This window comes from Anomalospiza imberbis, chromosome 11 (assembly GCF_031753505.1).
Source record: "Anomalospiza imberbis isolate Cuckoo-Finch-1a 21T00152 chromosome 11, ASM3175350v1, whole genome shotgun sequence".
NCBI lineage: Eukaryota > Metazoa > Chordata > Aves > Passeriformes > Viduidae > Anomalospiza > Anomalospiza imberbis.
Window position 1 is genome coordinate 7,992,253 of NC_089691.1, and position 11,795 is coordinate 8,004,047.

The 11,795-nt window shown below is 45.2% G+C and overlaps 1 protein-coding gene across 4 annotated transcripts in view; it reads right to left on the reverse strand.

Annotated features, from left to right (window-relative positions):
* Positions 1-8,148, reverse strand: part of NISCH (nischarin) — a 29,577-nt gene extending 21,429 nt beyond the window's left edge. For 2 of the 4 annotated variants that reach the window (XR_011002976.1, XM_068201697.1), the window contains exons 1-3: positions 7,939-8,148; positions 2,412-2,495; positions 1,505-1,687 (exon numbers count right to left, since the gene is read on the reverse strand). Coding sequence is in view for 3 of the 4 variants with exons in the window: in XM_068201697.1 (XP_068057798.1) it covers positions 1,505-1,687; positions 2,412-2,495; positions 7,939-8,025 (354 nt within the window). In the remaining variant the exon portion in view is untranslated. The remainder of the gene's footprint in view (positions 1-1,504; positions 1,688-2,411; positions 2,496-7,938) is intronic. The other 2 variants (XM_068201696.1, XM_068201698.1) reach the window with 2 other exon arrangements.
* Positions 8,149-11,795: the final 3,647 nt, after the last annotated feature.

Below are 11,795 nucleotides of genomic sequence, written 5' to 3' on the forward strand. Positions count from 1 at the left end.
CCAGTATGTACATGGGTTGTCTGGTAATGAAGATATTTTAAAAGATCAAAGTTCTGAAGAAAGGTCCTTTTTTTCCAGTAGAATTACTGTGGTAAATATTTAGCTTTTCTCCTGAATAATTAACACTGTTTTTGGTAAATATTTAAAAGTATTCTAAAGTTCCAAGCAAAAAACAATAGAGTTTACAACTAAGTCAGATCCCCCTAAAGCAAAGAACTGCAGATTAAGCAACATCTTTGCTCTCAATATCCAAGAGCAGTTTAGAAACAGGGAAGCATTCATATCCAAATACTGCTAGCTCTCTGGAAAAGCAAAGAAAGATTACATTACAAGAGGAAAAAAAATAGTCCTTCTGAGAAATAAGTCAGGGGCTAGGAAGAACTTCTGCATGCATAAAAGCCATGCATGTGGAAGTTACAATGCTGAAACTTTAATGGAACAGACATAATTTACAAGACAGAGCACTGAACAGAAAAATTATGCAATTTGCTGGCGATCGCTGGAATTTTGGTCTATTTGAACAGAATTCTCCCTACATTGTCTGGCCTTTTGAATACATTTAAAACCTCAAATACATTTCAGAGGGCTTGACAGTTACAAATCTGTGCTTCTCTCTCAAGTCTGCAAGGCAATAGCAACACCATAGAATAAACCTTCTAGTGTTTTTATCTAAGAAACTCTGAAGTCTCAACAGGATAATTATATTCATGTAACACAACTACAACAGGCTAAAACTTTTGTTGCTAAAACTTAAATAACCCCTAATGGATCACTTGTGACTAATTTCTGAAGCTTTTCTATGAAACCCTGAAGGGCCTTCTCAAAACATCCTACCCCAAAGCAGTTACTGCTCCTTCTTTCTATTCAGTTCTATTCCAGTGCTTTTTCCTCTTGATGAAACTCCTTCTCCCCCTTACAACATGATGCCATATTGCAAAAAAAGCCTAACTATACACAAGAGATGAACAAATTGCAATCTGTACACGAAATCAAGTAATTGCTTCTTGCTTCAAGTATCCTTTACTGTAACATTCTGTCTGCTGGAGCTATTTCTCCAAAGGCCTCTCCATCATTGTGATTCCACAGAGAAGCATCATTTTTCTTCATCTGGGCTACTGCAAACTGTTTCAGTGTGAACCACAGCTTCAACCATTAGCCACTAAGTAGGGGGGGTGTGGATCCATTATGCAATGCTCATTTGAGAGCCAGCACTTTTGACTTCAGCCTAACCAATTCAGCCTCACATTTATTCACAGCTTCCAACTCTCCTGCCAGCATTTATTTTCTCTTCTTAGAGTCCCTGCCCACACTACTTCCCAGCACAGTGTCTACTGCAATAAAAAGTGGTGTCAAAAATCTTAAAAATATGCTCCGTTATATTGTGCAAAAGGTTGAAAAAGACCCATTTTGGCAAACTCATGAAGATTCCACAGAAATCTCCCCAAGTCAGAGAACTAGGGAAAGAAACTCAGGCCTCTATTCAGACACTAAAAACATAACTTACATATAAATGAAAGTGTAGGAAGTGTGACAAAACTTTTGGCGCAGTAACAGGGAACTTGAGCAGCAGAGTTTGCAGGTAGATCTCCAGTTCCTTTTGTCTTTTCTCCACAAGGCTTTTGGAATTTTTTCCAATGATCTTCTTTGGAGGTAACAGATTTTTATCTATTTTCTTCTCTGAAACGAGCTGAAAGATAAAGACCAGAGCTAATACCTGACACGCCATCTGAACTTGCACAAAAGATGCAATGGAACACATTAAGTGTATGCTGCCTGATCCTGGGAAGATCCAAAAATAAAATTACTTCAGTAAATTCAGCTACTGCCTTCAAAGTATTAGATATTTTCAGAAAGAACATTTTGTCATGGAATGATCAGAGTGCAGTAACAGTGTCTGCTCAAAGAATCACTCTCAGTACCAAGGCAGAATGCAACAAATGTGATAAAACAACAAAATAACCAGTGAATTTCTGAGAAAGCAGAACACTCTTGAATAAAGTAGACTTTTCCTCATTTTTGTTTTTTATCAGCACTGGTTGGTAACTATCCCATGCTACTTTAAGGACATATTTATCATCCACCAAGATGAGACTTTGGTCACCAAATCAGCTGATCATAAACATCCTTCTTAGCAAAAAGTTCAGTGACTCCAGCCTGAACTCTCCTCTCTGACACAGCTTCCACCCAAGGCCGAAGTTGTTCGGATCAACCTCCCCCAGTTCAAGAGGGGAGTGTAACAGGGGCAAGTAACAATGTTCCCACAAAAAGGGCTTAGTCTGCATTTCAGATGGCATCTGGCAGCTATTCTCTCTCTTTACTGAAGAAATTATGTAAACCATTCTGTAAAACAGAACTACAAGAACTGTACAAAGTTTAGTAAGATACCAAGGTCACAGCTTTAACATTCTTACCTTTTCATGCAGGTCATGGAAATCACTGTAACGATGTTTGACTGTCCACTGATGATTGCCAACACTGACCTGAATAATGTATACCTGAAAGGATGAAATTCAAGTAAGGACATTGCAAAACATTTAAAGAGAAGCTGACTGTGAGGCCTGCTGATTGATGGAGCACTGTGAGGTGGGTCTGTATTCTGCAAGAATCAGAGCTAAGGAAATGCTAATCCCAGCTCTGAGGTGGCTTTGCTGATGGGGGATGCCTGATCTCACTCACGAGGGTGCTCCACAACAAGAACATGCAGATGCCTCAGAGTAAAGCAATGGCACTTTTTGCAACCCAAAGGTTAATGACCAAGGGCTCTAAGCCACTTCTTTTTCTGAAAGTTTCTGCTAACTGAAGTTGGTACTCATAGCTACCCACAAGCCTGAGACAGCAGCATCCCTTCTTCCATCTACCAAGTTCCACAATGGGTAGAGGAACTTGGCAAGAATCCTGCTGTCACTTCAGTTAAGCAGAACTCTGGAGCTTAACCCTTGAGAAAACTGAGCAAATCCTTTGGTTGGGTGGATGCTATTTTATTCCTTTTGGGGTAAAGCACACAAGACATCTTCCTGAAGAGTTACTGTGCCCAAAGAATCACTACAATTATCTAAAGCATCCCAACATCTCCTAATACAAAAATAAGTATTTTTAGCCATGCATGTACCAAACAAAGATTTTCATTCTAGGTTACTTTCTGGACTGAACAGCTTTGCAGGAAACTCAGCCTACCTTTAGATATGCCAGAAACAGGCCATCCCAAAGACATTTTAAAAGTACAAGCTAAAACACAAGCAGAAAACAAACAAGGCTCTGCAAAACCAGTTCCACAGCTACTTGAATACAACAAATTAAATAAACTATATTATCCAGTCCAACTATACTCTTTGGGGAAAACACCAACTTGTAATCAAATCTTGAAACCATTTAATACAGTTGAGAACTTGCTTACTACCACAGATCACCCAGAGCTGACTCATAGCTGCTATGAGGATGATACACATGTAGTTGCTAAACCCACTTGAGAAAACAAAAAGCATCAACAGTTTCAATCTGTTACATAAAAGACCAGTTTTCACTTACTGCAAGTACAGAGCAGCACAATGTCAAACATTAAATAGAATACCACCTGCATTTTAGAAGATGAACTACAGTTCATGCCAGTTTTATTTTTGTAAGCATCTGACACCGGCTCACTGAACAAAACCCAAGCCCTACAGAGAACCAAACCAAGATGTCTGACTAGTGCAGGCAGTGAGTGACACATCAGTGCTGGGATGAGCACTGAAAGCACAGAAGAATGCCCACACAGAATTACAGACTCAATTAAGGCCTGTGCCTGTTGTCCTGTCATGTTGTGTTGGGAAACAGCAGATCAGGATTAATCACTGTGCTGGTGACAAACCAGAATAAAAATAACACCAGCATTCAAAAGCACCTCATAACCCTGAAGAAAGCAAGGAGAGACTGACTCAAAGAAACAAAATTTAGAAGTAAAGAAGTACTACATTTATAAGCCATAATAAAAATATCAATTCTTTTGAAAAGCTGACTGTGTTAAACAATGGCAGAGCAAACAGCACATCTAAATGCAATGCACAACGAATACACAAGGCATGAAAGCTAAGATTAGACACTGGAAAGTCAGTAACTTCACATGTCCCAACTGACAACTCACCAGGTGTGCAAGGAAACCCCTCCTCCCTGTATAAAACACAGAGTAAATTTGTAATAAAGGTTTAATATCCTTTTGTTGAAATGGCAAGCACTGACCACTTCTAGAAACACAGCACTTAGTGAAATGGACAGTCTAGTTGGGAAAGTACCTGTTAAAGTGAGTGTTTGCATGCACTGATACAATTCCTTAAATCTTTAAAAAACCGTAGCATTTCTCATCTAGAAGGCAGCCAGAGCAGGCAGTACATATTCACCCCCCAAACAGCATCAGTATGTAGAGACAGCAACTGATTTCACATCAATCCACAAGCTGCCATTGTCTTGAAGAATAAATGTATAAATGCAATATGCTGATGTGCATATTAAGACTTGTCTTAATATAGAAATAAATAATTTTAAATCAAATAATGCCCTTAGATATTTTACTGTTTTAGGAGCATAAGTTCATCACCAACAAATTTTGAGTGCACTAATACAACAAGGCTGACAGTGGAAGTTAAGGTTCTCCAAGGGCTGCCTGTCACACCAAGTGCTAAAGAAATACACGGATAGATGATGACATCCTCACTCTGCACTTCCTTGCAGACATAAATAAATATACCATGTGAAATCCCCACCCATCCTTATGCCACAAAGTGCACTTCTATTGAGCTAAAACACAAAACCCTTCACGTTTTAAGGATTTCCTCCTCCACCTGTCTCTACCAAGCCCTTCTGTATAAAAAGTTTTGTCCACCTTTCTAAATCAGCTCTTTTCGTTATGTTCTACTTTGTAAAGTGTTTGGCATATTTGCAGTGTTATATATTTTTATTTTCTAACAAGCCACTACAAGTTCTTTGCAGTTAAGGGCCCACATCACCAAACAGCATCCTTTCATCTTCCTAAATACTGATGGGTAAAAGACCCACTGAACATTTTAAAACCAGATATTAAATGAACAACAGAGATTCCAAACTGCTTTTTGTTCACTTCCTATACACAGTACAAAATCCTGCCTACCTTGCTTTACATGGAGAACTGGCATTTCTACGTTGTGTTTCATCCCACTGCACATGCTTCAGTACTGTAAAAAAGCAAGTAACAACCCAACACTTAAATGACAGAGCTCTCCACAGGAAGCCTGGGACACAGGTTTGACTACAGCCAGTAGGTTCCAAATTCCAGAGCAGTGATGCAGCCAAATCTCCTTCTCCTGCCTCATCAAGTAGTTGGTTTACACCCATTCAAGGAAGCAACAGTATTTCCTTAAATATCAAAGTTAGTATTTATGTTAAAAACAGCTGCAAAAAACCAGGAAAAGCAGGAAGGCAATTTTAGACTAAACAAATGCACAGCAGGAAACAAATGAAGCACTGACAGCCTTGAGGCCTTCTACATAAAACCAGTCTTCAGTCAGCATCAGCTGGACCAGCAAACCCAGAAGAAACACCCTGTAGAAATGCTGACACCTTACTAACCCAACAGAAAACACATCAACCAGTGCAGCACTTTTTTCCTTCTGGATTTACGCATACCTTGCCTTTCATGCTAAACACTCCAACAAGAATCATGTTTTTGAAAGTACCTTCAACATTACACAGAACTGTGGGCCTCCCTGATATATTCTACAGGATCTGATAGCACAACTGTCAAATGGATGTCATGACAGCCCCTTTCTATTGAGACTGAGCTCTGAAATACAGAGTGCAACAGGAAGCTCATATGCCACAAGAAAAACAATCTTTTAAAAACAAGGATGTAGATAGGATCACTGCCACCTGCCCACATGGTAATAGATGAAGATACAGGTTGCTAGAGCTGTATTTCCTTTCTTACCTTTAGCAAATTTGGCTGACTTTTACACCATTTAACAATCTCTGACCTGGTGCAGGTCTTTGTCATGTCCTTAAGCGTCACTCAACTAATTATGAACACTAAACACATACTATTTTTTTGCAAAAACTTTTCAGCCTGTGATGAATTTTGTAAAACTTCTGCTGTCATTTAAAGATCTATTCCCACATTTCTAATGGCTTGGGCCTATCTCATAAAAACTGACAAGCAGCCTTGGAGGGCTAACAGCTTCAGGAGGTTTACACAGGCAAGCTTAGTGCCAATGTGCCTTCAAAAATGCAGGAAGAGAATCAAAGTAGGACCAAATACTGGTAAATCCTGTCTTCCATAGACTGTACTTTTAAAGCTCCCAAGAAAAATGGCATTAAAGTAGCATGGTATTTCCATAACCACTAAAGAAAGAAATCTGGTCTTGAAAAAATAAACTGCCTTGGGCTTAGCTGCAGCAGCTTAAAATGTTATCCTCAACTATGAGCTGATCAGATGAACACCACCTGCAGAGTTACACACCTGAGCTCCAGCTCAATCTAGAACATTAATGGTGTTACCCAAGGGTGGCCCTACCACAGCACTTGTTTGCAGGCTGAAGCAGCAAAGGGGCTCCTTTCACCTGCACCATAACTTCCAGAGGGATAAGGGGGCAGATGACACCAGCATTTTGTCAACTGAATGTACTCGATTTTCTCATTCACTGGTATTGCATAATACTGATTGAAATTACCAACACCAGCACTGCTGAGTCTAGGTTCACACCTGACATGCAAGTTTCTAGAACCCAAGCCACAGGTCTCACTGTGCCTCTCGGCTGACTGAGGGTTGAACCACATCCAAACACACCCCCAGTAACACCTCAACAGCAGTGGTACCATTTCTGAGAATACACATCATGCAACCAAGAGAATGAGCTCAGACACGTCTCAAAAATTAACTTCAAGCTTGCTTCAAACTCCTTCACTAAATGCTCCACACGTTTTTGCCTGTAAATATGGCAACTCACCACTTGAAAGTCATTCCCACAATCGTGTTCCAATAGTCATCACCTGGGAAAGAGTTAGGCTCTTCATGTGCAACACCTGTGTAAAGCTCTGTCCTGTTAACAACTCAGAAACCATTCTCCTGTTGCTCTGTTTTCCCTGGATGCCTTTACAGAGGCAGGAGCCTCCATCACACAACTTTCCAAATACTGTCTTTCTAAACCATTGCCCCCCACCTTTCCCTTTTCTTTCCCACAGCAGGAAGCCTGTCATCCATGAGCATTCTGCCGGAAAAAAGGTCTTTCAAATCACACTAAAATAAGGCAGAAGGAGAAAATATTTTAAGTTATATAACCTAAGGGTGGTGTGCTCGAGGCATTTTTCTATCTGCAATTATACTGAGGTTTATTTTAGGATGAGCTTCTTCCTGAAAAACAGACCAATTAACTCTTGGTAGAATGCGACCAGATGAAAAACAAGTTATACATCAAAAGCTTAATTCCTTCCCACAATTAATACACTGCTGGCAATTTTTTTAGAGGGGCAAAAGAAAAACTGTCTGTCCTAAAACATCTGATTTCCTGTGGAAATAAGATCAGGCGGGTTTTTTATGATACTTCCACGCGAAGGAAGGATTTTCTGCTTTGTTTAGTCCAGCTTTGAAATCTATGTTTACTCGATAGCAATCTCCCATAAACATACGCACATACACATAGATATATACGGGCAAGAACATGACACGGAGCCTCCGCCTCTCCCAAAGGACCAAGGCTACGCGGAGCTCGGGGCCGCTCTTCCCGGCGGAGCCCCGCTCCCACGCGGCTCCTTTCCCCGAAGCCCCTCGGAAACTTGCGCCAAATGTCTCGCTCCGTCCTCAGCGTGGGCACAGCTCCCGGAGGCAGCCCGGCACCGAGCCCGGCCTCACCCGCTCCCCCGGCACCGCTGAGGCGGCGGGCCCGCTGCCCCCATCCCCGCTGCCCGCACGTCCCGCACGGCCTCCCCGCTCCGCACCGTGTATGTCTCCACCAGCTCAGAGCCCAGGACTCGGGCCTCCCGCGGGGGCTCCTCGCCGTCCTCGCCTCCCGCCGCCGCCTCCATGTCGCCGGGAGAAGCGCCGGGGCGCAGCCGCTCAGGCAGTCACGGCTCCCCCGCGGCCGCCGCCGCCGCCCGCACCCGCCGCCCGCCCGGCCCGCACTGCTGCTGCCGCCATCTTGGCTCGCCCCCCTCAGGGCGCGGCGCGCTCCGCCCGCGCCCCTTTATGGGCACAGGGGGCGGGGCCTGAGCGAGGGGGCGGGGCCTGAGCGAGGGAGGTGCTCGATACAGGGGCGGGGCTTGTGCCAGGGGGCGGGGCTATGGCCCGCGGGGGTGGGGTCGACTTATCTGGATGCGCATGCGCGCTAGCTGTGGCCAGGGGGCGTCGCGCAGTGCGGTGCAGGATCCAATGGAGACCAATGGAATCCAGTCCGGTCCAGCGCTATCCCATGGAGTCCAGCGGAACAGAACCCAATCCAGTGCAATGGAGACCAATGGAATCCAGTCCGGTCCAACGCAATCCCATGGAGTCCAGCGGAACAGAACCCACTCCAGTGCAATGGAGACCAATGGAATCCAGTCCGGTCCAACGCAATCCCATGGAGTCCAGCGGAACAGAACCCACTCCAGTGCAATGGAGACCAATGGAATCCAGTCCGGTCCAACGCAATCCCATGGAGTCCAGCGGAACAGAACCCACTCCAGTGCAATGGAGACCAATGGAATCCAGTCCGGTCCAACGCAATCCCATGGAGTCCAGCAGAACAGAACCCACTCCAGTGCAATGGAGACCAATGGAATCCAGTCCGGTCCAACGCAATCCCATGGAGTCCAGCGGAACAGAACCCAATCCAGTGCAATGGAGACCAATGGAATCCAGTCCGGTCCAACGCAATCCCATGGAGTCCAGCGGAACAGAACCCACTCCAGTGCAATGGAGACCAATGGAATCCAGTCCGGTCCAGCGCTATCCCATGGAGTCCAGCGGAACAGAACCCACTCCAGTGCAATGGAGACCAATGGAATCCAGTCCGGTCCAGCGCTATCCCATGGAGTCCAGCGGAACAGAACCCACTCCAGTGCAATGGCGACCAATGGAATCCAGTCCGGTCCAACGCAATCCCATGGAGTCCAGCGGAACAGAACCCAATCCAGTGCAATGGAGACCAATGGAATCCAGTCCGGTCCAACGCAATCCCATGGAGTCCAGCGGAACAGAACCCACTCCAGTGCAATGGAGACCAATGGAATCCAATCCAATCCAGTGGAACAGAATCCAATCCAATGGAATCCAATGGAATCTAATCCAATCCAAAGCAGTCCAATGGAATCTAATCCAATGCAATGCAATCCAATGGAATCTAATCCAATGCAATGCAATCCAATGGAATCTAATCCAATGCAATGCAATCCAATGGAATCTAATCCAATCCAATGGAATCCAATGGAATCTAATCCAATCCAAAGCAGTCCAATGGAATCTAATCCAATGCAATGCAATCCAATGGAATCTAATCCAATGCAATGCAATCCAATGCTGTCCCATTCAATACAGTGCAATGCAATGCAATCCAGTACAATCCAATGAATCCCACCCAGCCCAATCCAGTGCAATCCAGTGGGATGCAATCCCTGCAGTGCGGAGCTGCTGAGGGCTGAGCCCCCTCCCAGCGCTGTAGCTGTGACACTGTCCCAGCTGCTGGCAGCCCGTGGTGCACATCTGTGGCCACCAAGGACTGCCGGAGTCTTGGACACTGCCATGCCAGGCTGAGGTGCCACCTCAGTGGTTCTGTGACTGAGCTGCCTGGTGCCACCCCAAAAACAGAGCTGAGGAGCTGGGCTGATGGGCCAGGCCTCAGGAATGAGCCCAGAGTGAACTCGGGGTGCTGTTTGGGGTGATTTACTGACAGCATGGACTTTTCTTTCACTGTCCCACTGAGCATGGGGAAGTGTTTCAAGTCTGTACACACTAAAGGAACTTGCCAGGAATTTGTAACAGAAGTGGAGAATCTAAAAGATGGCAAGCAAACTCTCCTCAGCTTTTCCCCTGAGCTGAACCTGAGTTGCCCTGAGGGGAAGTCATACTATGGTAACCTTTCTGACAGGCTCAGTGTGCACCCTAGGAACAGAAAATTGCAGGAGAGAGGATATAATGAGTTTCTTTAGGAGTCTCTGAGTGTATTAAAATTGAGAGGTTATCTAGAAAGATTATGTTTTGGCAGAAGGATGCATCAAGCATCCATCAAGGCTTTGAAATATACTCTGTGCTACATTACACAGAGGGATTATGTTTTGGACTGTCAAATCAAGGAGATTTTTTTAGAAAGTACCTTCCAGCAAAATGAAAGCAACATCTGCCTGCCCTTCCTTATGCTACCTAAGAGAGGATGCAATTAGCTCAGTATGGTGTCATGAATTACAACAGAAGTGCAAATGCCTTGGCTGGATGTGTGGAGCTGCAGGGGCAATGCTGGTGTCTCACAGATGCCACCAGGACTGCAGTGGCAGATGAGCAAACACACCTCTGCAAACAGAACTAGAAGAACCCATTTTGGGGTTTTTTTCACTGAAAATTGTTTTTCCTTGGTCAGGATGTAGCTGAAGGATGATGTGTAAAAGGATGAAACACAGAGAGTACAGGCAGCCCAACAGGGATTTTCTAATGCTGTCCCAGCATCAGGAACTGCTGCTGCGCTCAGCCTCTTCATGAGATAATAAGTGGGTTTGGAGAGCAACTTTAATTAAGCTTCCTCTGATTGTCCTATCTCCTTAATTAAATAAAAATTTGCAGCCCGGCTGTCGGGTTTGATCAGTGCCGTCTCCTCCTCCTAAAGCAGTTCCTGCCTGCAGGCACAGCGGCGGCTCATGGTGTGACAGCCCTGTCCTGGCTCACAGAGGAGAGGAGCAATGTGCCTGGGGAAGGGGGAAAATGGGGGCTCCTTCAGCTAAAATATTCCAAGTAGGGTTCAGGAAGCAGTAAATGAAAGAATTTTGCTGTTGCTGGGTCTGGGCTCTCTCTCAGAGCCATGTGCCCAAGCCAGGGAAGGGGGATGCTGGAGCATTTTGCTGCAGTTTGGAGCCATGACACAGCCAAAGGAGCCCTGCAAACATCCCTAATCTCAAATAAAATTGCAACTTAGTTGGGCTTCTGCCTTTTATTTCTTTACATTTTATGTCAAGAATGCCTCTGCTAGTTTTGCAGTGGGTTACAGCAGCTTGGAAATGAGAACCTGAAACAAAGTTTTGGAGGAAAAAAGCTCAGTAAATCTTCCCAGTTGTCTTGGTAGCTTGGAGGGACTGACTAGTGGGAGAGCATGTCAGGATGCAGCTGGAGCTAACAGGCTGTACCTGACCCCAGTGAGAGCCGGTGTGTCACCGAGCCAGCTGTGCCCAGATGTGTGCACACTGTGCTGGCAGCCCTCCTCAGGCTATAGATAGCCACACTCCCTCTCTGCCGTGGGGCTCAGGTGAGGAGGCACAGGAAGCAGCAGGAGAGGGTGGTTTTCCCTCAGAACAGCCCGTGCCTGCAGAAGCCTCTCCCCGTGCTTTGCATGGCAGAGGCTTTGGGTTTCCCTACAAAACCCCAATTCCCCATTCTTTTGTAAGCAAACAACTTAGGAGAGCCAGGGGGTGCTGGAAGCTTTGTCTCCAGGCAGCCGGCGGGGAGGCAGGGGTTGGCATAACGCCACTCGCCTGGGCCTCCTTCCCCGGGAGGAACATCACCTCCCTCCGCTGCCAGATGGGATTTCATCCTTTCCTCTGCGCTCAGCTCTGTTTTGTAAGTCTCTGCCTGCGTCAGATGTTCGCAGAAGTGCAGCTTTCCCATGCCAGTGTGT